This window comes from Peromyscus maniculatus, chromosome 5 (assembly GCF_049852395.1).
Source record: "Peromyscus maniculatus bairdii isolate BWxNUB_F1_BW_parent chromosome 5, HU_Pman_BW_mat_3.1, whole genome shotgun sequence".
Lineage (NCBI taxonomy): Eukaryota > Metazoa > Chordata > Mammalia > Rodentia > Cricetidae > Peromyscus > Peromyscus maniculatus.
Window position 1 is genome coordinate 20,768,264 of NC_134856.1, and position 26,564 is coordinate 20,794,827.

The 26,564-nt window shown below is 42.5% G+C and overlaps 1 protein-coding gene across 16 annotated transcripts in view; it reads right to left on the reverse strand.

Moving 5' to 3' along the window:
- LOC143273263 (protein arginine N-methyltransferase 9-like) overlaps nucleotides 1-26,304 on the reverse strand; it is a 31,608-nt gene extending 5,304 nt beyond the window's left edge. For 2 of the 16 annotated variants that reach the window (XM_076571811.1, XM_076571812.1), the window contains exons 1-5: nucleotides 25,540-25,931; nucleotides 14,046-14,194; nucleotides 9,799-10,035; nucleotides 5,149-5,257; nucleotides 548-876 (exon numbers count right to left, since the gene is read on the reverse strand). In XM_076571811.1, the coding sequence (XP_076427926.1) occupies nucleotides 772-876; nucleotides 5,149-5,257; nucleotides 9,799-10,035; nucleotides 14,046-14,194; nucleotides 25,540-25,728 (789 nt within the window). In that variant the 5' untranslated portion in view covers nucleotides 25,729-25,931 and the 3' untranslated portion in view covers nucleotides 548-771. Of the gene's footprint in view, nucleotides 1-547; nucleotides 877-1,110; nucleotides 3,525-3,571; nucleotides 4,643-5,148; nucleotides 5,258-5,307; nucleotides 5,411-8,027; nucleotides 8,197-9,798; nucleotides 10,036-14,045; nucleotides 14,195-25,539 lie in introns of those variants that run through there. The other 14 variants (XM_076571818.1, XM_076571817.1, XM_076571815.1 and 11 more) reach the window with 12 other exon arrangements.
- Between the last annotated feature and the right edge of the window lie 260 nt (nucleotides 26,305-26,564).

The window sequence follows — 26,564 nt, forward strand, 5'->3', positions numbered from 1 at the left end:
AACCATGGATCACTCGTATATACTGACAATATTACAAAAGAAAGTTATTTTTATACCATTACATGAATACAGTTATCCATTTGAGACATACAATTGGTTAAAATACAATTAAGACATGATACATTGAACATAGAACCATTTATAGAAATATTTGCTTCACCAACTAAAAGAACATAGGGCATTTTGACATAAGCTAAAATAGTTCCTTTTAAAGAACAAACAGGTTTAAAGTGACTGAAGTGTCCTGCAACTGTTCCCATGGCAGCAGCAAGTTTCCAAACAGATGTTTGTGGAGATCTAGTACTGGAATACCAAATTCCAGCTGACAATCCTTGGTCCCAAGATTCTTCTGTAGACACTGTATAAGAGTCACTATAATGTCCTGATTTCCAGACCAATCAAGAATATACTTCTGTCCATGTGATATTATACTTTAAAGGAATAATGCCAGTACATCATCTCCATAACAAAGTTCTGCTAGGTTCTCGCAGTTCTTTTGTACATGTAGGAAATTGTTGAGGGGGTGAAATATTACTTATCCATTTACCTTGAGGAGGCAATCCAAGACATCCCTCCAAAGTAATAGTTTTTGTAAAATATACAGGAATCCCTTTACCAATATCCAAAACAAGAAAATTGTGAGCAATCTGGAACTCTTGGGTGGCAGGTGGATCTAAAAGCCTGGTATCATTAATTGCAACCACAATTTCTTTTCCTTCCCAAGTTGCAGGATGTAAAATTGATGGATCAGGAACATAGGCCCAATAGGTTTCACTCTGGCATCTCTGGATGGTCATCAGCAACACCAGGATCAGTATTTCTCTGCTCCATACACCACACCAATCTTTCAGGCAACCAACAAGTTTCATTTTCATCCTGTGAGAAAACATAAACATGCCCTTGTCCCCATATTAAACAGGGTTGGGGTCCTTCCACAAGCCAGTATAAGGATCTTTACATTTAACTTGAGCAAATTTTGTGGTGGTGCCTTCATGCCAAAATTTTCTACAGATTTTCTAGCAGCATCCACATTTTAAAAAATTAAAAAACAAATAAGGCATGATTTAAATCATTATGTGGTGACTGGGGTTATAACTCCCCCTTCTTTAATTTTTGAAGATGTATATGTTGAGGCTGCTGTGAGCTCTCTCAACAATACCTTGTCCTTGAGGATTATAAGGAATGCCTGTTTTATATTCGATTTGTCATAAATGATTAGGAAGAAGACCTTGAGGATTTACTCCAAAGTGAGGTACAGTCAAATATTGAGGACATGTACCACATTTCTTTAACAATTTGGTGAACAGTTCCTCTTGTTAAACCAAATTGTTTTCTTAAGCTTTACTATTCTGATGATGCAAGCCATGTGATCACTGAGCAAGCTCAACTTCAGATAAAGCGATCAACTGATAAAGCGATGAACTGAATAAATTTATCAGCTAAAGCATTTTTTTTAACCAATGGACCAGGAAGATTTGAATGTGTTCTTATATGTTCCACAAAATATGGCAATTTTCTTAAATAAATGGTATCCTGAATTTGTTGAAATAACATTCTTAATTGCTCATTAATAGTTTTAATATAAGAATGTTTCTATAGCTTGAAAAGCTCTATAAATATATTGACTATCTCTATATAAATTACCTGTTTTAAGAACTTGAAAAACCAACAGCTCAACTCAACAACTTGAGCTGAATCAGGAATAGTTTTAACTACATGTCCTTCACCTTTAATCACCATTAATAAGCTGCTTTCCCAATAGAAGAACTATCAGTAAAAACCAAAGCAGCATCTTTCACTGGAGTATATACTAATACTTTAGGAAAAGTAAAAGAATGCATCTGAGCAAACTGTAATAGTTGATCAGCAGGATAATGATTATCAATTGGACGCAAAAGGAATTGCCCAAGAACCATTATTTTGAAATAGCCCACCAGTTCGTTGTTTAGTAAATGGAACATTTATTACATTTGGTTCCTTTCCAAAATATCTTCTAGAATCAAGCCCATTCCATTTTCCTGTGACTCATGCTCCTCATGGCCAACACCTGGCAAAACTGTTAAGATCCATAACCCTCAGCTGTTTCTCATGATCACTTCATGTCTTTAAGACCATTATCATTTGGGAGACTCTTAAATTGCAAAGTTTACCTGTCAGAGCAAGGTGCATTCTTGTGTATAAAAGCATTGAGGTGCAGCTTTAATATTTTATTAAACATTGCTTTAAGCCTATCTTATTAAACCTTTTTTTTTTTTTTTTTTTTTTTTGGTTTTTCGAGATAGGGTTTCTCTGTGTAGTTTTGTACCTTTCCTGGAACTCACTTTCTAGACCAGGCTGGCCTCAAACTCACAGAGATCCTCCTGCCTCTGCCTCCCGAGTGCTGGGATTAAAGGCGTGTGCCACCACCGCCCAGCTTAAAGCTTATTTTTTATGACATGAAATATCATATAGAAATCTATCCCAATCCAAAATATTGGAGGATTGTTGCCTCCTTAGTCTAAAAGGAGATACAATGAACAGATTCTTTAATTTTATTTAAAGATTGTTGCCAGCCATGTGGCTGCCCACTTCATGATGAGGTCACCAGCCAAGATGGAGGAAAGCCATGTGGTTGCTGTTTAAAATTAAACAATAATTACATGCACACATACACACAGTTGAATCCAACTTTCATTCATACCCATAAATCACATACAAGTCCACATATATACACACATGTATATATTTCCATTTTTAACATAAACATTTTTCAATGAAGAATCATCAGCTATTTTTAATATAAAGAAAACCAGAATTAACATTATGTTTAAATCCCACATATATCTTACAGTTTCCCTTCACATTCAGCACAGTTCACGTCCCCTCTGACCTTGTACAACTTAGCATGTACCTTCAGGTCAGGCCCTTCCCTATGTTTGCTCTTCTGGTTCAGCCTGACATAGACAAACTCCTTTTTCCCTTTCCTACCACTATTCCAATCTTTCACCTTCTCTTGCTTTTCAAACAACATGCAAATTTCTACCAAAGTTCTTTTTCTTGTGGTTTCTTTTCAGCAGTTTAGAACATTGCATAGGTATAACATTTCAAACAAGAATAGAAACATGTAGATATATGCATATATCATAACAAAAAACTTATTTTTGCATTAATATATTAAAAACCTGTATCAATGTGAAACATTTCAGATTAGCAGAAGTTTTTCTTATCTTAATCAATACTAATTTGTAATCAATTCTCTTAAATGATGACAAGTATTTGTAACCCATTGAACTCAAATGACCAGAATCCATGGATTTTTTCTTTTCCTGTGGAGGCAAAAGCATAATTTTTTCCAAAACATCAGAGTATGCAGGCTGGTAATTGAACATTTTTTTTTTCTCAAGCAGTATCAGGACAGAGAAGGGTTAAGGTGGGTTAAAGTTGGAAGTTGCTGGCCAGCAGAAGAGACCTTGATGTTATCACAGTGAAGAACTTGGCTTAGAAAGGAAAGGAGGTACAGAGTGTATCCTTGGCTGCCAGTGTTACTGAAAAAAAAAATTGTTAACTTTTCTTACTATAGTAATTACCAATTAACATCAGATTCTCTTTTCAACCTTTGATCAGCTTGCCAATAGTAGGAACGAACTCCCTGCCACTTCATCTGCAGCTTCTGTCTCTGCCCTTTCTGCTCCAAGAATGCACACCCTCACCCTCTGAGAGCTGCTGGCTGGCTGCAGGCTTCTCCTGCTGGCCAAGACCAGCTCTATTCATGTTGCAGGCCTCATAGCAAGACGGAGGGAGGCGGCCCTTGACATGCCTTCCCTCCTTCTCTTCCAGGAGAACGAAGAAGATTAGTAGGCAGAAATGAGTAACACTGACAGAGACATAAGTCCTGTACATCAGCACTGAGACAATGGCCTCACGAGTCCCGTCTAACAGATGACTTCTCTTGCTATACATAAGCCACACCTGGCAGGAGCTACCTGCTTATCTCAGTTCATTGGGGGGACCCAGTCCCCTTAAACACGTGGAACAGAACAGTAACATAGTGACAGTCAGAACATTTACCAGCCACAGTGAACAGAGCTGAAAGTGAGACATTGGGCTAATGGTTTGTGGTCATGACTGGCTTAATCTCTCCAATTCAGTAGCACAAGCAATACCTGGTTGCAGGACCACAGGGCCAGCCTCAGGTGAGCAAATCTCACTGCCACCTCCCTCTAGGTTTGGGACCTGGACAGCCAGGAGATTCCCTGGACCTCTGGCTCTGTTGAAGTCAGATGGCTGGCTTATGGCCACAGTATTTGTTAGTCGGTCCAAAGGTAGTCCTTGGCCGTACCTGGGACTTCTCAGGCCCAGGTGATTTTTTGTGTGTGTGTAATGGACTCTGAACTCTCAAAAGGATCTAAACCTTTTGAATTTTGCACAGCCCTAGATATAATCCCTTTATATGAAAGGGTCTTTGCTTCTGATGAAAGGAGCACTGTGGAACGTCTGTAAATATGTTTTTATAATTCCATTCAAAGCTGCTGTGCACTCAGATGAAAGCTGTCAACCTCTGCTGTCTGTCCAGGGCTGTGACGGAGTCAGACCTTGGGAGTGAAGGTGTCTGTTCTTTGAAGCTAGCCCGGTGCTCTGACATTCGATTCATTGTAAGTTGCCACTGCCAACACGAGACCAAAGTGTGTGACTTGTCATTATGCAGTGTGACAGCATTAAAGACTGATGGTGAACCTCAGGGGAGCAGTCCTTGGACTCTGTTTGAGGGCTTTGCTGGGGCGGGGAGGCATGGTGAGAGTCCTCATCTAGAGAAAACTTTCCCTTGTGGAAAAATGGAGGTTTCCCCATTCTGAAGCCCAGCATCACTGGTGAAGGTTGGGGTGAGGGCCTGCCCTGAGCGCCTTTTCTGCCTTGCAAGGCTCTTGGCCACATCTGGGGACCACCAGGGCTAAAGATTAAAATACTCTGTGCCCGAATCCCCACTGCCAACTAGGTAGGCCTGACTAGACCAGAGCTAGGATGTTAGGCTAGCTGCTTGGAGGTAACCCAGGGTCTGTTCTGCCCTGTGAGAAGTGGGGGGAAAAACCTACTTCCTGTCCCAACTTCCTAGGAACTTCAGTCTCCTTAAAGAACTGCATAAAGTATAAAGCAGATGGGACATAGACTTACAGGAGTGTGTTGGTTTTGTTTCTGTGCTGTTGAATGGTTTCTCTTGTTTCTTTTCAGGTACACAGACATACTCTGATATATTTCCGGTCTTGCGAACATTCTCGGGCCTCTTGAAATAATAAATAATTAATCAGATTTGAGTGCTTTCACGCAGCTTACCTTTGGTTGCAGAAGTAAATGCTCCCATGCATGAATTAAACTCTCCACAATTCCTTCTCCAAACACACCTGCATTGACAGTTTCTGTTACAACTAGGGACACTCTATAGAATGATGTTTTAAAGATACATGTAAGTAAAATGACATGCTATTTATATAAAGCTGTCAAGATAAGAGAAAAAAGGCAAACATGTTACAGAAAATCTCTATGTAAACTTTCCTGATACATTTTATTTTAGTATCTTCCCCTGAATCCTGAAGTGTCCCTTGGGCTCCTCTCTTCTTCATCAGCTCCCTTTCCTTAATCTAGGCATAAAAGGGTTGCCTTCTCAGACTCTCATTCCCTGCCTAAGTTCTTAAGAGTAATTGGTACCCACATCTTTACTAGTCCCTTAACATCAACTATTGAGCTTCTAACACCCCAGACAAATGTTTTTCTCCCAACCAGAACTTGGGATGTGGAGACAAGAGGATCAGGCAGAAGTTAAAGGTAATCTTTGACTACATCGTGGGTTTGAAGCTAGCCTGGGCTACATGGAACCCTGTACTAAAAAAGCAAAAGCAAATCAAGGAGGGAATACATTCAGATTCTCTACCATCAATGACCCTTCTCAAAATGAATTTTTGTTTTGTTTTTGTTTTTTGGAGACAGGGTTTCTCTGTGTATTCCTGGCTGTCCTGGAACTCACACTGTAGACCAAGCTGGCCTCAAACTCAGAGATCCTCCTGCCTCTGCCTCCCAAGTACTGGGATTAAAGGCGTGTACCACCCCACCAGGAATAAATTTTTTCAGCTGTCTTTCTTTTAAAAAAAAAAAAAAAACATGTTTGTTTTGTGTGTGAATACATGTACACACTATTTCTGTGGGTACAGGTGTACCATAATGCACGTGTGGATGTCTGAGATGGTTCTCTCCTTCTACCTTGTGGGTTTGAGGGACTGAACTCAGGTCATGAGGCTTGGCAACAAATGTCTTTACCCAGTGAGCCACCTTGCCAGTCCAGTTATGATTTGATATGCAAATAACATTTAATGCTGACAAGAACCTTCCCTCCCAAAATTCCATCTTGACCGTCTACATTACACGTATCTGACTACGCCTCTCCTACCCCTTCTCCAGTCTCCACAAACCTACCCCAGAGGTCCGCTCCTTTCCTCATTCATTCCTTCTCAGAAAGAAGGTTTCCCCTTCTCTGAACTTCTCTAGCTTTCACTGCCGGCACCGTTCACTTCTGTATCTAAAGATGTACAAAACTGTCATAATAGCCCTTATGCTCCTCTCCAGATGTGGAGGCATCTGAGAGGTAGGGATGACTTGGGTATCCTCCACGGTACCTAGACCCAACTATCTACAGACAGAAAACATTCATTATTTATAACCGCATACACTTAGAATATGAAAAGTACCTCAATCGTCTAGTCCTACAACTCAGTCCAGAAATTTGCTTATGGTCAAAGTGAACAAGTAGGAGTCTGAACTGAAATATCTATTTCACCTGCTTCAAAAGCACTCCGTGAGGAAAATACACATTACAGTAACCTTAGCTTCATGCCAGTCCAAATCTTATGTGGAAGCCCTAATCGTATACTTGGAGACAGAGCCCTTAGGAGGCAATTAAGGTTAATGAAGTCACCAATGTGAGGTCCTAATCCAGCAGGACTGGTGTCCTACTGAAAGAACCAACACTAGCATTAAGTCACACACAGGAAAGGTCCCATGAGGACACAAAGAACAGGTAGCCAACTGCACCCAGGAGGAACCCTACCTGAAAAATTATGTGCCTGGTGTTTAAATTCTGTGATCTTAGGCTCCTAAGACAACTCAGGACAACGTTTCTGTTTTGTATAAAGTGAGTATGCACCTGCATTAACATGATAAACTTCTTCTCTAACAAACACCACTGACAAGTGTAAGTACCATGCACACATTATTAAAACTAGAAGAAGACTTAAAAATCAGAGTTCAAATAACAATAGAGTACCAAAAACTTCTTTACATGTAGACTACATTTAAGTAAGCCACAAGACAGACAGCACAGGCAGTTACAACACAAGTGTTACATTATGAAAGGGAAAGTTCAGCCGGGGGGCGGTGGATCTCTGTGACTGTGAGTTCAAGGCCAGCCTGGTCTACAGAGTGAGTTCTAGGACAGCCAGGACTGTTTCACAGAGAAACCCTGTCTTGAAAAATTTTTTTAAAAAGGAAAGCTCTTTAAAAATGATGGGCCAGAGGACGTTCAAATCCCTTCTAGTTCTAATCTTCCACTGCTCTCCTGCCCACAGTGAGATGCAGATGAAAACATAAGGCTTCTCAGACTGCACATACAGTATCTGAAGGCCACAGGAAGACACTCTTGTCAACTGGCACTTCTAAACTTTCATTTTAATCAAGGATAGTGATGAAAATGTGATGTCTGCTCAGTGTGAACTGTTTACACTTTAAACAGTTACTTAACACTGCTGACCTACAGGAAGTCTATTCACTTTTATGGACAAAAAAGCATGAGTTTATGTGAGGTATTAAAGAAGGGTTTTTGTTAACTTTCTCAGTATCAATTTTTCTTGAGTTCTTTAGATACTTTTTAAAAAGTACATTATTATAAAATCCTATATCTTATTAAACTGGCTGATAACTGTACCACAAAATGAGGATATTAATACTTTTTTTAACATAAGAAGCTGGAAATGCATCTTAATGTTTCTGGTGAGTTATAAACACACCTTTCAGGAATGTGTTTTGGAATCTCTATATCAAGTGACTTCATATGGAGGAGCTGAATCCCAGTGTCCATCTTGTTTGCAGCCACAACATCACAGGCGAGCTCGTACATGGTCCTGGACACTTCGCAGGCGTACACGGAGTGCGCACCAGCTTTTTTTAGCAAACATGCTGCAAGAGAAAAGAACCCACTGTGAACACTTCCAATGTTAACAAAACTATGACTCTTCAAACACGAGATCTTCCTTCCATTCCTCAATATAACGATCATTTCTTCTGCATTTAAAGATCAGGGCGAGCAAGACGACTCAAAGGGTAAAGCATCTGCCACTCAAGTCTGACAACTCAAGTTCAATCCCTGAACCCACAGTGGAAGGAGAAAACTGACTCCTGAGAGTTAACTTCTGGCTTGCACATGCACACGTGTATACACACACACACACACACACACACACACACACACACACACACAGATTAATAATAATCTAATTAAGCCAGGCAGTGATGGAGCACATCTTTTCTTTAAAAGATTTATTTATTTATCATGTATACAGTGTTCTGCCTGTGCATTTGCCTCTAGGCCAGAAAAGGGCACCAGATCTCATTATAGATGGTTCTGAGCCACCATGTGGTTGTTGGGAATTGAACACAGGACCTTTGGAAGAGCAGCCAGTGCTCTTAACCTCTGAGCCATCTCCAGCCCCCTGTGGAGCATATCTTTAATCCCAGCACCCAGGAGGCAGAAGCAGGTGAATCTCTGTGAGTTCAAGGCCAGCTACATAGCAAGTTCTAGGACAGCCAAAGATACATAGTGAGTCACTATCTCAAAAAAGGTCTAAGAAAAAAAAATCAAGATAAAAAAATAATAATAAATGAAGCTGGGTATGGCGGTGCACATCTTTAATTTCAGCACTCAGGAGGTAGAGGCAGGCAGATATGTGTAAGTTCAAGGCCAGCCTGGTCTACAGAGGGAGTTCAAGGACAGCCAGGAATACAAAGAGAAACCCTGTCTCAAAAAAAGAAAAACAGTAATAAGCATCATCATAATAATAAATAAAAAGAAAGAATGAACTAACATACTTGTTTAAAAACAAATCATTCAATAAAAAATGACATCCACACATTTTGTTTTGCTTTTGGCTTTTGGCTTTTTGAGACGGGGTCTCTCTACATAGCATTGGCTGTCCTGCAACTCACTGTGTAAACCAAGCTGGCCTCAAAGTCACAGAAGTCCTCCTGCCTCTACCTCCCAAGTTCTGGGATTAAAGGCAGTACTACCACACCCGGCTCAGCATCCACACAATTAAGACACAACTAGCAAGAAGTTTGCTCAATAGGCTTTCTAGATTCCACAAAAATGTTGATATAAAAAAATACTCTAAAATTCATTATTCGGAATTTCAATAACCCCAAGTTTTTCTTAGTTTTCTTGAACTTTTGATAAGTAAAATCATAGTAAAAAGTACAATACTAATAGTTGCATCAAGCTGGGTGGTGGTGGCATGTGCCTTTAATCCCAGCACTCAGGAGACAGAGACAGGGAGATTTCTGTGAGTTGGAGGCCAGCCTGGTCTATAGAGTGAGTTCCAGGACAGCCAGGACTGTTACACAGAGAAACCCTGTCTCAAAAAATAAAAAAGAATAGTTACATGAATAACTCTAACAATTATGAAAAAACAATTGCCATTTTTATATACCAATGTTGCAATTTTGCTCTCTAACAAAACTGTTCAGTCATGTAAATATAATAAAGAAAGAATGATTACAACAAACCTCAGTATTCCAGTTCCTGTGCCAATATCCAAAACACTTTTGGAGCCCAAGCACACGGCCTTCTGGATGGCTGCATTATAAACCCTATTCCTCTTGGCGTCATTGAGCATGAGGAAGTGCCAGCGCTCCACCAACCAGTTGGCAGCACGGTAAAAGTTCTCCTTTGCATCACTGAAGTCGGGGTTGAGCTTCACCGCTTTATGAAAATACCCAGCTGCCTCATCGCGAAAGCCCATTCTAGGGGACGATATGAAAGAATACATTCACCTCTGCGTGGTCAATTACAGTGCCTCTGTTCACTCACGACCCCAGATCCCAGAGCAGTCAACCTCCAGGCAAAACTTTCTCCTTCTGTGAGTAAGGCACTCTCCTGACTTCTTTTCTGAATCTCTACCTAGGCATCTCAGAGGGCCTGTGTGTGAGAATGGGGCAGCAAAGGCATTAACTTGTATTGAATTGAATATGAGCAGATAAAAAATAAAAGACAAAGGGGAAATACGATTAAGTCTTCTGAATGCTGCTTCTCAAACTGTGGTGAAAACCTCCCTGTCACTGTTTAAAATAGCTAATCATAGGCTGACTGCACTGCCCACAACTAGACACTTCTCACATCCCATCGGACTTCAGCAGCATCCAAACTGGTCTATACTTTGTTCACTCCACAAGCCTTCACTTGAGCAGAGACATGGATTTCTACTACTATCAAATTCTCTACACAGCTGTCACGGATCAGGAGTTTACAGAGCACACATTCAACAGAGCAGAACAAGAGGAATCCTCACTCCTTTCTTCCCAAGCACCGTTAGTCACCATCCATTCTAGAGAAGCTTCATCATGACTATCATTCTAGGCATGGCTAAGACAAATGGGACAAGCAACAAAAGGGAGATGCTGGTTAGATCTTAGGCACTCAAGTTTTAATATTGAAATACTTAAGGTCAGTGTACTTTACTTCTTTGTTACCCCGAAGGGAGAGGTATCTTGTTTATATTCTGAGACTGCACAGAACAACACATCACAGAAGAAAACACATGGTATTGATTTGAACAAGCCTCACCATGCTGAACCAAAATGTGTAACAAGGGAGACTACTGCTGACTTCATTTATTTTATCAGAACCGCAGAGACTGTACACACTCCCTTCTCCAGAGCCCTGGCCCTGCACAGCCCTTGAGAGTAGGAGACAAAACTACTAGGTTGATTATTGTGCTGTTTTCAATCTAACTGGCCCTGTAAGTTCACAGAGAGTAGCACTATTAGGAGGTGTGGCTTTGTTGGAGGAAGAGTGTCACTGTGGCAGTGGACTTAAGGTCTCATATATGCTTAAGCCATGCCTAGTGTCTCAGTTCACTTCCTCTTGCCTGCTGATCAAGATATAGGACTCTCAGTTCCAGCACTGCCATGTCTGCCTGTACACTGCCATGTCCCACCAGGATGACAGTGGACTGAACCTGTTGTAAGCCAGCCCCAACTAAATGTTTTCTTTATAAGAGCTGACTTTGTCATGGTGTCTCTTCACAGCAATACAAAATCTAACTAAAATAATTATCAACGGCTAATAGACTCTAGATATAGTTAAGAGAAATTCTGTGGGCACTAAGGCACTTTTCAGCTCATTACTAAAACATCAACGATCTGAGAGAAGACAATGGTGCAGAAATGCATGAGAACATCTAGAAGGAATATAAAATGAGGTTCATTTATTAAATTCTTAAATCTGAAATTACAACTTGCCAATTTGGCAGAACCATGCTCTTTCCCCCATTACTTTACAACTTCCAAATTCACAAGCAATGCTAACTTTTCATTGTAGTCCTGTAATTTCTCAGGAATGTGTATGGTGTGCTGGTGTGCACAGAGTTCACATGGCAGGCCTGATGGGTGCCCTGTGAGAAACTACTTCCAAGGCTGACCTCTGACTGTCATGTGGATACTGAGACTTATGAGGGTTTTCATTGTTTTAACTGATAATGAGGGAGCCAATGTGCCTTCATGTTTATATAAGCAATGTAACTTATGCTGCATATGGCTTTTATTCTGGGAGTCTAGAGTCTGGGTATGCACCACAGGGAGGTGGAGGCTAAGTATGCAACCTCCAATAAAAACCCTGTGTACCAGACTGCAAGCCCAGCGCCACTTTGAGATCTTTGGCAGCAGTTAACTCTGCAGCTCACACACGATTGAGCCTGTATGATAATGAGTATTCAGAGATGGGTAATATCTGGGGGGGGGGTGCTCACCAACCTAAGACAGAGTGCCCAAGTGGCCTGGGCAGGCATCTCCATGATGGGTAAGATGACCTGCTGACGTCCCACATAACCTAAGTCAGAAGCTCATTTTTTTAGTAAAAGAGGGACCTGTAGGGCCCTGGCCCCCATTTTGGGTAACTGTTGCCTTGCTTGCTGACCTTGACCTTGATATCCTCCCTATGCTAATTCCCTCCCGGGTTTCACCCTCCTGAATGCTTAAGGGAAGTTCCTTGTCTGTGTATCCTGCATAATGGGCTTTAACAGCTTAGATGCAAGGTTGTAAAACATCAGTAGCGAACTTCTGCCCTCCGGGGTTCTCCCATTGTGCTATAATCCTGTATTTAAGACCTCCTCCCTCCTTCAATATACAGCATTCAGCTTGTTATCTCCCATAAAAAAAATAAAATAAAAAATAAAAATAAAAAAAAAAAAAAAAAAAACAACCCTGGGTACTAGAGCTCCCCAGCCTGCAAGCACGTGACTCACTACGGAGGTGGGAATGTGCACTGTGACTTCAGAAAGGACCTGAAGAAGACTGCTCTTGGATTCTTTCCGACTTGCCCCGTATTCCCTTTCCTTCTGCTAGTGTTGCTTTCCAATCAAACTAACTAAAGACAACCAGTTCCTGACTTACGACCAAACGCACCCACTTTGCCTGCAATGTGGAAGCATATCTGGCCTGTAACAGCCACCGGTCAGTACAAGGTGCAGGAGACACCGCAGAAGGGAAGTGTTCTGGTCCCCTGTGCGCAGGCTCCCTGGGTGCATGGGAGGCAAGAGCATCCCAGGGCATGGCGCCAGCAGCAGTGGTGGCAGCTTACCTAGGACTCCGCCCAGCGGAGTTTCATTAACAGTATGCTCCAAATATATACTTCCCCACTAGGCCTTCTCTGTTGCCCCAAAAGGAAAAATTCTAGCAAGTTCTAAAGAACAGATGCACCAGTTTTCTGCCAAGGCATCCTGTGAACCACAGCTGTGCCTTTTCAAACAAGGACTGGATCTGAGTCCAGTAAAGAAACCTCTCCCTTTGACAGACAGTTCCTCAGTCCCAGGGGTATGACTCTTAAATAATATACTGTAAAACTGCCATGGCCCTGCAGGTAAGGGTTCCTGCCACTAAGCCTGAAAACCTTAGCTCAGTCCCTAAGGTCGACATGGCAGAAGGAGAGAACCAACTCCCAAAAGTTGTCCTCTGACATCCACATGCAAATCATGGCACATTACCCACACACATGTACAAATGCACACATACCCACATGTGCACACACAAAATAAACCTAATTTTAAATTACCAGATTACATGCCATCTTTACTATTCCTATATTCTTTTGAGTTCTCCTTATTACCAACTAATCACTCATTCCTCCATCCTGTTATAGTTAATTATAAACTTTCCCTATTTAAATCACTCTATCTACAGGCATACTGGTGAATACATATAGTACCTGGCTGAGACATCACGTAAGCCCACAAATTCCAGCCCAGACTGAGCTGGTGGTAAGACTCCATTGTAGCTAGAGTTTTCCTGCCTTGCCCACAGTCAGGACAAATCTCTGTCACCCGCCAGTGCCACAGCCGCTCAGACCCAACCAAGTAAACACAGAGACTTATATTGCTTACAAACTGTATGGCCATGACAGGCTTCTTGCTAACTGTTCTTATAGCTTAAATTAATCCATTTCCATAAATCTATACCTTGCCACGTGGCTCATGGCTTACCAGCATCTTCACATGCTGTTTGTCATGGCGGTGGCTGGCAGTGTCTCTCTCTGTCTTCCTGTTCCCTCAATTCTCCTCTCTGTTAGTCCCGCCTATACTTCCTGCCTGGCCACTGGACAGTCAGTGTTTTATTTATTGACCAACCAGAGCAATTTAACATACAGACCATCCCACAGCACTCCATCTCAAACCAAACAAAGTAAGTTAATGCATAACATATACTTGCTTTGGACTAATAAAGAATAATCTTCAACAAGTAATAGTTAAGTCACTACAAACCTGAAGAGATGCTCTCCCATACTATTGCAAATCACTTCATCATCAGGAAATAGTTCCAAGGCCTGCTCATAGCAACCAAGTAAGTCTTGTATTCGACTGAGTGCATCAAGCTCTTCAGCCCACTTGAAAAGTGTATACTGAAAAGTTTCCTTTACAAACAAGAAAAAAAAGTACAAATTAGTAAACAAGAATGAAGAACACACAACTCTAGCTGAAGAGTCCAGCAAATGGAACTATAGCAGAAATGAATGATGACCTGAAATTACTAATTTTTAGAAAGACTGTTTACCAAATGTGGTGGTTTGAATAAGAACGGCCCCCATAGTCTCATATATTTTAATGCTTAGTCCCCAACGAGTGGCACTTGTTTGAGGATTAAGAGGTGTGGCCTTGTTGGAGAAGCATGTCACTGTGGGTGGGCTTTGAGGTCTCAAAAGCCAAGTCAAGACCAGTCTGTCTGTCTGTCTGTCTGTCTCTCCCACACCCCTTCCTTCCCTCCCTTCTTGCAGATCAGGATGTAGCTCTAAGTTACTGCTCCAGTGCCATGCATGCTGCCATGCTCCCCACCATGATGACCTCTGAACTGTAGGCAAGACCCCAATTAAATGCTTTCTCTTATAAGAGTTGCCCTGGTCATGGTGACTCTTCACAGCAATAGAACAGTGACTGAGATACCAAATAAGCACATGCAGAAAATAAGAATAATGACATGTAGAACTAGGCAGTATGATCTTTCTGTAAACATCTGCTCTTAGCGGCCTCTCTCCTATCTGCCTTTTGTAGGAGCTACGCACCAGGAGTGTCCTTGGCCTCTTATTCAGCCCTAGTGTACAGTGCACTGTCGCATATGTGTTAATGATGCAACATGTATATGTCTACTTAAGACCTTGTTTTCTGGCCCTCAGACTCTGGCTGTCTCTACCAGTCAGGCACTGGGTCTCCAGTCATCTCTTCAATCAATAAGCAAAGAACTAGAACTAAAACTCAATGAGGAATGTGAATTTTGCTGCTATCCTCACAGAATCCTGTAGGCAGAAATTTAACAATCTTTAAAAAGTTCAAAATGTTCTCAACTGCCCCACCACATTCCCTTCACAGGCTATAAAGATATCATTCAGTCTCAAACCACAAAGTCACTATTTACTGCTACCCTGTTGTGTAAGTTTCCTCTGAGACTAAAACATTCCATCCTGCAGAAAAGCTCCTTAAAACAGAAGATAAACAACTCAAGATAGCTTCAGGAAGTCCCTGAAACAGACCAGGTTCACTATGCCCTAATATAAAAATATTACATAATATTGTTATGATTATAAACAATAATAGTGCTGAGCGTCACTCAGACAAGCTGAGCTGCAAGGAGACTCTTGAGATCACACCAACTGCCTGGAACAAGCAGAAACCAGCCAGGCTGCCTGGCAGAGGTTTAGAGCAGAGTCACTTGGAAAGGATGTTCTCCCGTCTGGTGGGCTCCCAGCAGGCTGTGCAGTGTTCAGTGTCCAGCTTTGTGACTGTCATCCACGGTGGGGTGGGCTTGGATGACACAGCTGTCTGTAAGTTATTTCTGTCCCTGTAAGTAATCCCAATAAACTCAATGGTTCACTAAGCTGGACTTCGATGGTATCCATATTTTGGTCTGTCATGAGATCTGGGGCGAGTAGACATACGTTGTGTCCCCCAAGTTTTATCATAAAACATCCTAACTCCACTATCTTTAAATCTGCCACTTCCTGACAATCTCTATGGCTACAGCTAGCCTGACCTTTGGTCAGTTGATGGAGTGCAGCAATTGCCTCTCACTGCCAACCGAGCTCAGTCTCCTCTTCCTGCATCTGTTTTCCATGATATTGCACTATGCAAAGAAGGCAGGCCCAGACATTCTCTTCTCAAGACAATAAACTTTACACATAAGAGTTAATATCCAAAACTGAACTACAACAGTTTACTGTGGGAGCCCGTTCCGGGGTTCCTTGTGGCTTTACCCAGCAGGTCCGAATAGAGGATGATCAGGACCACGGGCCTGAGTGCAGGTGTCTGAGATGGTCTGCACTTGGCTGTGCTGGGGGAGGAGGTCTTTTGCTCCACCCCTTGGCGTCTCTATAAAAACCCTGGACCAGAGACAGTCGGGGCCCGTTGGAATAGGTTCCAGGCCCTCTCGAGGCTATCCTTTATTTTCTATCTGTTTATCTCCACAAGATTCTCCACTATAAATCCTTCTATCTAATATTTCCTGCTGCTCGCACTCAAGAAAACTCTGGGAAGCTGTGGGGGTGGTGGGTAAACGCCCCACAGAATGGCGCCGTGAACAGGGACTAAAGAAAAAAAGGGACTAAAGAAAAAAAGGGACTAAAGAAAAAAAGGGACTAAAGAAAGGGGAAAAAAGGGACTAAAGAAAGGGGAAAAAAGGGACTAAAGAAAAAAAGGGACAAAAAAAAGGGGGGGGACTAAAGACAAATGAACAGGGACTTAAGACAAAGTAATAGGGACTAAAGATAAAGGAAAATAGTTTTATTACAGAGTTTTTGGTGAAAGTGCTGAGTCAGCCCTGCCAGTGGAAAGGCATGCCGGTGTTATGGAATATATATATTTTTATATATATATATTTTTGGTGAGGCAGGGGTTTTATCCTCGAGAGAAAAGGAAAGCGGACTGGAAGGATGTCCGATGCTGCAGCGAAATTCTCTTCTGTCAATTTTCTATCTTCTATCCCTTTCTCAATTTCTATCTGTGATAAGTATAAGATATAGGGTAGTAATATAGTTTAGGAAAAACTTAGAAGTATAAGATTGTGTAGGAAAAAATAAGTAAGGCAACTAGACAGAAAAACTCAATTTTCTAACTTTGGGGGCTTTGAAAGCAAACTGGGGAAAAAATCTTTCTTTGGGCTTTTTGGGTAGTAAAAAAGCTCTTCTTTGAGCTTATGGGGAAGGAAAAGTTTCCTATGGAAGCTTTTGACCTGGGGACAGCTGAAAAGCCAAATCCAAGCAGCAGGAGAAAGTAATTTCTCCCTGAAGCAAAAATGGGGGTGTAAGAAGTCAAAGTTTAAAGTTGGGAAGTTTTGGGAAAAGTTGGTCTTTCTCCTGGGGGGAAAAAATCTTTCTCTTAAACTCTAAAGCTTTTCTTGGAAAATTTGGGGGGAAAATCTCTCTAAAAAGCCTTAATCTTTCTCTCTTAAACTTAAAAACTAAAGCCTCTAACCTTCTCTCTCAGAAGGACAAAAATTAGAATCACCTGAAGATATTAGTATGGGGACCACCTGTGATTAGCTCTAAGGGAAAACAACAAACCTCTTAAGACAGCAAAACCTCTCTAAGTTTTCAAGCTTTAAAAATCCTCCCTGCAATGCAGGAGGCAGAAACAAGATTCTAAAAACCTCTTCTAAGCTCTGTCTCTTCAAGCTAGTAAAAGACAGTGGGTCAGAGTACCCTGAGGGAAACGCTTGGGGAGAGCAAGGGTGAACAGCTACAGAGAGCCCCAAAGGGCAGGAAACTTTACCTGAGAAAAGCAAAAAAGCCAAGCTTCACAGTTACAGCCGAGCTGAGGCATGGAGGGTTTTGTCTGAGTGAGCATTTCAGAATGAAAAGGTGCTCCTAATCATCCGAATGCAAAGGATCCCCAGAAGCAATACAAACTGTTAGCATTGTATCCTCGCTTCTGACCAAAAACCCAGAGGTGACTGGCCAGCGTCTCTGAGTTGGAGTGCATTTCGGGGATACTAGGGTTCCTGCAGTGGTAAACTTCCTGGAGTGCACAGCTGAGGCAGGAAAGTACAGGACCCGAGGGGAAGATTGCTAATGAACAAACAAAGCTAAAGCCGGTGGGAACGGCACAGTTGTCCACTTTCCTACAAGTACCAGGTTGATAGGTCCACAGCTACAAAAAGAAATCTGAGAAAAAGCTTTCCTATCAGAGAAAGGACTTTTCTGGGAAAACAGTAAAGCTGAACTGTGTCTGAAGCAGTTGTGCTGCTGAGTCAGAACGCTGTCTGGGGAAAGAGCCCAGCCAGGGCAGAACAGAACTCTCCAGGAGTAAAAGCTTTTCTTTTCTGTCAGAGAAAGCACCTCTTTGAGAAAAGCTTTGTTTCAACTGACTCCCTATGAGAATGAGGGAGTGTAGCCCTGAGGGGTGATTGCCTCTGGCATAAGCTCTGTCCTGAGCACCCAGACAAGCAAACACAACCCACTGGGGGACTGGGCCAGGTGAAGGCCTGATGCGGCAAAGCACCTGTCCTAATGGGAGTTTAGAGATGGCAAAAACTTCCCTTGTTAGATTTTCAGTCTGTACGCAAACCACACAGACCCCAAAAACAGAAACGGACAAAAAGCCCTACCTTCAGTACCAGGGAAAACCGCCGCTCTAGTGTCAGAAACCGTTTCTGGGGTAGAGGGGATAAACTGAGACCAAACTGGGAACTGTCTGGGAGAAAGACTCTGAAGAAACAGAAGGGACAGATTACCTCCCCAGAAAATGTATGACCTGAAAAAGCTGCTAGAATTGGAGGCAGATTCGGGGGAGAAAAAAAGCCCCTTCTTCCAAAGGCAGCTAGCAGAGGAACAGAGCCGCAGACAGATAGCTGAAGCTCTGCATCTGGGGAAGGAAGGAACAAGCAAAATGAGATAGATCAGCGGGAGAAAATCTCTGAAGGAGCTATGAAAAAGCTGTTGTAAATGATCTTGTTTTTCACTGACTGGCTAAGGCAAGCACAAGCCCCGAGGAAAGTTGCTATCAGAAATGCCAGCCTCAATGCGCGCTAAGGAGGCAGGTGTGGTTCTGATCCGGGGCCAGTGTCAAATGAAGGAGAGACACCTGTTAAAGCCAGCTGAGGAGAATAGAAACCTCCCAATGTCCCATAGCTGAAAATGTAAAATGCTCGTTCAAATCTCCCATTGCAAAAGCAAAAAACTTTGTTCAAACCTCCCGGGCAAGAATTTGTAAGCAAGTCTGGTAAAAGAGAACCAGTTGACTCTCAGACCCAAAAAGAACTATGGGAAATGATATAAGGGACTGATATAAGGGACTGATATGGGACTGATATTATGGACTGATATAAGGGAAATGCATTCTGGGAAAGGTAGTTTTTCCGCTAAAGATGGCGACATTGCTCTGAAATCCTTTTGTCAGCTCAAAAATACGTTCATGGTAAACTTAAAATACAGCTTTTAAAAGAATAAGGAGGAAAATCGTCTAAGAGTTTAAGTGTCAGTTCCGAAGAAAAATTGAAAGGATACGGAACTAGGTGCTTCGTGGTTTGGGGCGCCGTTGGTAAAATGCCTTATTTACCCTAATAGCTGTGAAAAGTTTTTACTGTAGTTGGATGACAAAAAAGCTACCTTTAAGAGCAAACAAGTCACTTTAAAATCCTTAAAACAAGGGAAAACAGTTTATACACTGAACGTTGTCTTAGATATGAAGAAACTTATGTTGAAATTAAAAAAGTTTTTGCCTTTTGAACAAACTACCTACAATGAGTAATTCCTTTACAAATCTAATAAGGAGACAAGGAAACAGGCATTCAAAAAAGAAATGACTGCTTTATAGATGGGAAACTTCAGAAAATCTAGCTGTCTTACAAAAGAGTTGCTTCACCTGAAAGTTCCTTATAAGAAATCAATGCTAAATATCACCACTGCTAATAACATCAGGAGTTAAAGCTAATGAAGTGAAAACACTAAATCCCAGTGCTTTATAACAAAGCTGACTATAAACTCTAAACTTTAGAAATGATGTACGTACTTCCTGTCTAGTTAAGAGAATCTTTCTAATATAGATGGTGATAATTAAGAGGAAGAAGTAGAAAGATGAAAATAAGATAAGTGAATTTGTAAAAATTCTGTCTTGTTAGATCTGTGTTAAGAAATCTTTAGGTGTTTGCTAAGTTAGATATATGCTAATGGTAGCCTATATAAGTTTGTAAAATAGATCGATAGAGTTCCTTTAAGAATATAAGCTTGTAAGAAGTATCTAAAGTATTCTTAAGACATCTTGTAAGATGCTAGTTGTAAATGTAAGTTTAAATAAGAAATAAGATGGAATGAATATAAGTATATGAGAATTAATAAGAAATATATTTGCTAAAGTAGTTCTATAGTTTCCTTAAAGTATAAATAAGTAGATGTTAATATGTGAGTTTGTAAAAATGTGTAAATGTTGAGTGAGTTTATGCTTAAGCACATGTTATGTGGGTTTGTAAAGTGTAAATGTTAAGTGTGAGTCTATTAATGTATATGGTGAAAACACCTGAGACACACAGGAGATAGTGTCCTAGTAGACTGCAAGGTAGGCAGTCTGAATGGTTTCAAAAGCTCCAGAAGCCGCTAAGAAGCTAAGAATGGCGGACGCCAGAACCAGCACAAGGCATCCGCACTGAGATCCGTGGAATATCAACGCAGCACAGAAAAACCTGAGCTAACAGCAAAAACGGTGCGGTTTAAAATATTACTATAACTAAAAAGGTCTGTCTGTGAGAACAAAAGTTGCAGAGACGCTTGTTTGAACAAAAATTAACTGCAAAAAGTTTTGGTTGAAAAACGTCTCTTCATATTTGGAAGTGAAAGCCTGATACCAGAATTTATTTTTTGTTTGAACTTTTTGAACTTAAAATGAGATAAAATTACAAAAACATTTTGGTTATGGATTTCTTCAAATTTGGAAGGCTAGTACCAATATTTATCATTTGAATTTTAAGACTTAAATGAAACAAACCATAGAGATTTCATTGCAATGGGACAATTTTGAGCTTACTTATAGTAATGACCTAGGAACAGTTTTCTGGAATTGGGTTAAAAATGGAACTGTTTAAATGAAGAAATGTATTTCTACTTAGAATCGAGATGCAATTTTGTGTATGCATATATGCTTTATTAACTGGTGATTTATGAATTGTTTTGTGGAACTGTTTATGTAAAAATGGAATTACTTATGGAACTGGTTTTGTGTTACAAATGGAACTGTTTAAACAGAAAAGTTTGGGTTTTCTAACTAGGCTTGAGATTTTGCTTAAAAATTATAAAGAAAAGGAGGAGCTATGAGATTGAATTATGTTCGCAGAAACCTATTGATATTAATGCACCCTGGCTTTGTGGAATTGAGGAAATGTTTGTTTGAGAATACATCGAAGTTTTTCCTATGTTCTGTTAACAAGAAAATTCAAATGACTGAGTTCAAGTTGTAAGACAGAGAAAATTGTTAACTATATATAGCACCATATATGCTAATTCTAATGGTTCTGTTAAGAGTTTGCTTTGAGTTGTAAGATTGAAAGAATTGTAACTATGTATAGCAATATTTATGTTAACCTGTTAATGGTGATGATGAAGCTAAGGGATTCTTTAAGTTTGTAGTTGCCTTAAGAGTTTTTGGTTTAGAAAGGGCTTGAGGCAGCTAAGACTGCTGTGGTCACCTTGGACCTAATTCAAAAGAGAAATGCCATCTATATCATCCTCTACTCCCATACTGGGAGGTGTAACAGCTATGGAGATTGCTGTAAGCCATTAATAGTTATTTTTTTATATATTAAGAAGGGGGGACCTGTGGGAGCCCGTTCCGGGGTTCCTCGTGGCTTTACCCAGCAGGTCCGAATAGAGGATGATCAGGACCACGGGCCTGAGTGCAGGTGTCTGAGATGGTCTGCACTTGGCTGTGCTGGGGGAGGAGGTCTTTTGCTCCACCCCTTGGCGTCTCTATAAAAACCCTGGACCAGAGACAGTCGGGGCCCGTTGGAATAGGTTCCAGGCCCTCTCGAGGCTATCCTTGATTTTCTATCTGTTTATCTCCACAAGATTCTCCACTATAAATCCTTCTATCTAATATTTCCTGCTGCTCGCACTCAAGAAAACTCTGGGAAGCTGTGGGGGTGGTGGGTAAACGCCCCACAGTTTACTAGGAAGACAAGGATAATAAAGGAGATTCTATTATATATATGATATATATATATATGATATATATATATATTATATTCTATATATATATATATTCTAGATATCCAGAAATATGAATGGACCAAGAGTTCTCTAGGTTAACAGATTGCTCAGTGGTTGAATACTCTTTCCTAGGATGCTTAAGGCCCTGGATTTGGTCCCTGGTAACAACAAAAATAAGTAAATAAAACAGCTACGGAGCTGCAGAGATGGTTCAGTAGTTAAGAGTACCTGCTGTGCCGGGTGGTGGTGGTGGCGCACACCTTTAATCCCAGCACTCACTGGGGAGGCAGAGGCAGGCAGATCTCTCAGTTCAAGGCCAGCCCAGTCTACAAAGCAAGTTTGAGGACAGCCAAAGCTACATAGAGAAACCTTGTTTCACAAAGGGAAAGAAAAAAAAAAAAAGAAGAAGAGTACTTGCTACTCTTGCAGAAGACCCAGGATCAGCTCCCCAGCACCCAGATAGCAGCTCCAACTGGCTATAACTCCAATTCCAAGGAATCCAATGTGCTCTTCTGGTCTCCTCAGATACACCTGCATGAAGAGACTCTGGCCAGCCTGAGCATAGCAGGCATGGCTCTGGCAGGCCTTGCCCTTCTCCCCATTCCCTCTGCCTTGCTAAGAACCGTTAGAGTACATTCCTGAAACTAGTCACCAAGGTCTGTTCCCTTATTTGGCCACTTCCTCCCCCTGAGGCTGATTACCAAGATCCAACTGTCAAAGTATTGAAGTCCAGCAATTAAAAGCCCCCTTTGGCTCACCTAATGAACATGCCCAATTAAAACTAAACACCTCATCCTAACATGGGGTTTCCCCCTTTACCTTTATAAACCACCATTTGCCTCTGGACACATCTGTCTCCTCTCTATCCAGGGGCGGTCCTATGTTCCCCTTGGGATAAATGCCCCTCCCCTCTCCCTGCTTCCCTTCCTCTTCTCCCTGTCCTCTCTCTCCTGGCTTTGTCTCTTATTCCCCACCCTTTATCCCTCTTGGGCAAATAAGTCCCCTTTGTGTTGAGAACTTGGTCTTGGGGTACCCTGAGCCGATATTGGTCCTCCCTTTTACTGCACACAGGTGGCACGTATACATATATACAGGCAAACATTCATATATATTAAGTTTAAAATTTTTAAAACATAAGTGGTTTAATGTTATTTGTTTTCTTACTCTTTGTCCATTTGGGGACCTGCCACCCAGCTTCCAAATAAATCACACATGGAGGTTTATTCTTAATTATGAATGCCCAGCTTTAGCTTGGCTTGTTTCTTTCCAGCTTTTCTTAACTTTTAATTAACTTGTCTGCCTTTTGCCTCTCGGCTTTCACCTTTCTCTATTTTTGTAATCTTACTTTCACTCTTACACCATTGATGGCTGTGTAGCTGGGTGGTGGGCCCTTGATGTCCTCCTCCTCCTCCTCTCGCTCCTAGATCTCTCTTCTCCCAGATTTCTCCTTCTATATATTCTCTCTGGCTGCCAGCCCCGCCTATCCTTTCTCCTCACTATTGGCCGTTCAGCTCTTTATTAGAACATCAGGTGTTTTAGACAGGCACAGTAACACAGCTTCACAGAGTTAAACAAATGCAACATAAACAGAAGTAACACACCTTAACATAACATTCCCCAACAGTTTAATGTGACTGAAGTGAGCGTATAGGTAGAAACAAACTTCTGCGAATGTGGCATTTGCAGAGAAATACGAACTTTGTTTCATATAAAACAAGCCAGTTACTAAATCCTATTGAGTGTTGGCCATGACCAGTTTGTTTTTAATTGAAAATGAGGATGGGTCGCACACAACCCTACCTCAAACTCATTTACGTAGTTGAAGCTACCCTGGAACTTCTGATTCTCCTGCCTCTACCTCCCAAGTGCTGGGATCACAGATGTGTGCTGCTACACTAGGTTTAGACCTCACACATGCTGAGCACAAATCCACCAACTGAGCTAGGTCTCCAGCCATACAGTCAAATTTTACACTTATTTTTTTCTGTGCTGGGAGTGCAACCAGGAGCATCACACTCAGGGCCATTTTGTGGCAAGTTGTTGTACAGGCCTATCCTCCAAGCCAAACAACTGCCATCTTGAAAGGGAGTTGAGCTGTGTCCACTTGCAAAGATCATACCAGATGGACTTGTTGACTGTTTACATCTCTCCTAGAAAGGCAGGCTGGGTCATGAGACCCTCACTGAGTATCCTGCGGCTCGTACCACCTGTTGCATGCGACACTGCTCTAACTGCATGGCTTCAAGTAGAGTCTAGAGCTACAGTTCTCAACTTTCCTAGTGCTGCACCCCTTTCATACAGGTCCTCATGTGGTGACCCCAACCATACAATTATTGTTGTTGCTACTTCATAACTACTTTTGCTATTGCTATGAATCATAATGTAAATTATCTGACATACAGATATCTGACCTGTGACCCCTGTGAAAGGGTCATTTGAATCCCAAAGGGGCCACAACCCACAGGTTGAGAACCTCTGGTACAGAGTGTATAAGCCAGGGAAGACAGTTGAAGGTGGCAGGGAGTCAGGCTATGAGCTAGGAGAAGGCTATCATCCCTGCTGGGTAAAGGCTTTCCAGTGTAGCCTTTTGTGAGGGGAGCACCCACATTCAATAAGTAACCCCTCATCTATGCTCTGTAAGTAAGCCCAGTGAACTCACAGGTTCCTCCAGAGACCTCAGTTTGTTGTTGGGATCTTAGGGAAAAGGGCAGATATGGCTTATGTCTTCCCTGGATAAGAATTTTACCAACACAAGCACTCCTCCACTGATCTACACTCACAGCCAAATTTTATGTGTACTTTCAACACCCACTATTTATCTTGTCCACTCACGGAAGCAGCAGCTAGAACTGCACAAAGAAAAATTGTGTGGATTCTACTGCTGTCTACACAGAGGAGCAAACTACCCAGAACGCTATCATATTCTGCGGTAAACCACCAGGTCCTAAATTTCTGTGAATTTCAAAAGCCTAATGCTACTGACATCCAGAGGCCAGACCATGCTGCCAAACATGAAGGAAGACACAGGACTGGCTTGTGCAAAATGTCAACAGTGTCAGGTTGAGAAACTCTGGCCCAAACAAAGCAAGATCGTCCAAAGCTTAAACTGAATGTGCAATTACATTGTTTTATGACATTGAGATTCTAATACATGAAAACGTACAGTAGTTCAACAGGGTAACTTGCACATAAGGTGGATCCTCAAATAAAAGTCCCTTATCCAACTCCAGGACGTACAGTATTCCTTCTACACAGGATAATGCAAGCCTCCAAGGCAGGGCTAATTAGATACTGGAAGAGAGAAAGGACTACCCAGTCTTATTAGCATTGAAAGGGCCTTTGGAACCTTAAGTGAGGCAGAAATTCTGAAACAGATGTGAGAAGACTTTTGACTTGTTACAAAAACCTGGCTGTATTGAGATGGGCTGCAGGAGAGCCCTGCAGGGAATCGACTCCCATAGTAGTCAGATGCTTGAAGTTTCTCAATCTCTGTCTCTGTCACACACACACACACCCTACCCCGTCGTCACTGTTAAGATTGCAGGGTTTGACAGGCACTCGGGGAAGGAAGGCCTCACCTTCATGTCGTCTTTGAGCTCCGGCGCCAGGCTGAGCACCAGGAGGTAATGGGCATAGGCAGTGCCGACGTCCTGGGCGCCCAGACAGTGCTCAGCGCTCTGCAAGGACCGCGCCACCAGCCGGTCCCGGCCGGCTGCCCCTGAGCCACCCGCGGCGCCGCGGCGGGGTCTGGGCCTCGAGTTCGGCATGGCTGAGTCTCCGCTCGGAAGCCCTCGAGGAAGACGCCCTCCTCCGGGAAAAGAGACTCTGGACCTCTCACTTCCCTGGGATCCACAGCGGCCACAGAAGGCGCAGGAGGAAAGCGCGCTTGGCCCTAACCAGAAGGAAGCTCCGCCGTCTCAGGCTCGGGCGGAGCTGTGCAGGCAAGGCGAGGCGGCGCGCAGTGATGACGCCACGCCGGGACGCTCTCTCGGGGAGACCGCACCCCCAGTGCCTGCGAGACCTAAACTGTGAGAGTCTCCGCCTTGCGGTCAGGTTGATTGGGCGGGTTGAAACCCAAGGGTTCGTCCTCTCTCCCACCTCCTAGAGTGTGCTCCTGCTCCTGCTGCTGCTGCTGCTGCTGCTGCTGCTGCTGCTGCTGCTGCTGCTGCTGCCCCTGCCGCTGCTGCTCCTGCTGCTCCTGCTGCCGCTGCTCCTTCTGCTCCTTCTGCTGCCGCTGCTCCTGCTGCTGCCGCTCCTGCTCCTACTGCCGCTGCCGCTGCTGCTGCTGCCGCTCCTTCTGCTCCTTCTGCTGCTGCTGCTCCTTCTGCTCCTTCTGCTGCTGCCGCTGCTGCTGCTCCTGCTGCTCCTTCTGCTACTGCTACTCCTGCAGCTGCTGCTGCTGCTCCCGCTGCTGCTGCTCCTTCTGCTACTGCTGCGCCAGACTCTGCTTGCGTCTGGCGTGTGCGATGCTCAGAGCTCAGGACGCCCGTCTCAACATTGCAAAACGAAATAAAAGAAACTTAAAGTTGGTCATGGTGTACCCTCTTAGCGTTAAGTATTCTCTCTCACAAAACCCCGTGAGACGAAACTTTGGATTACACTG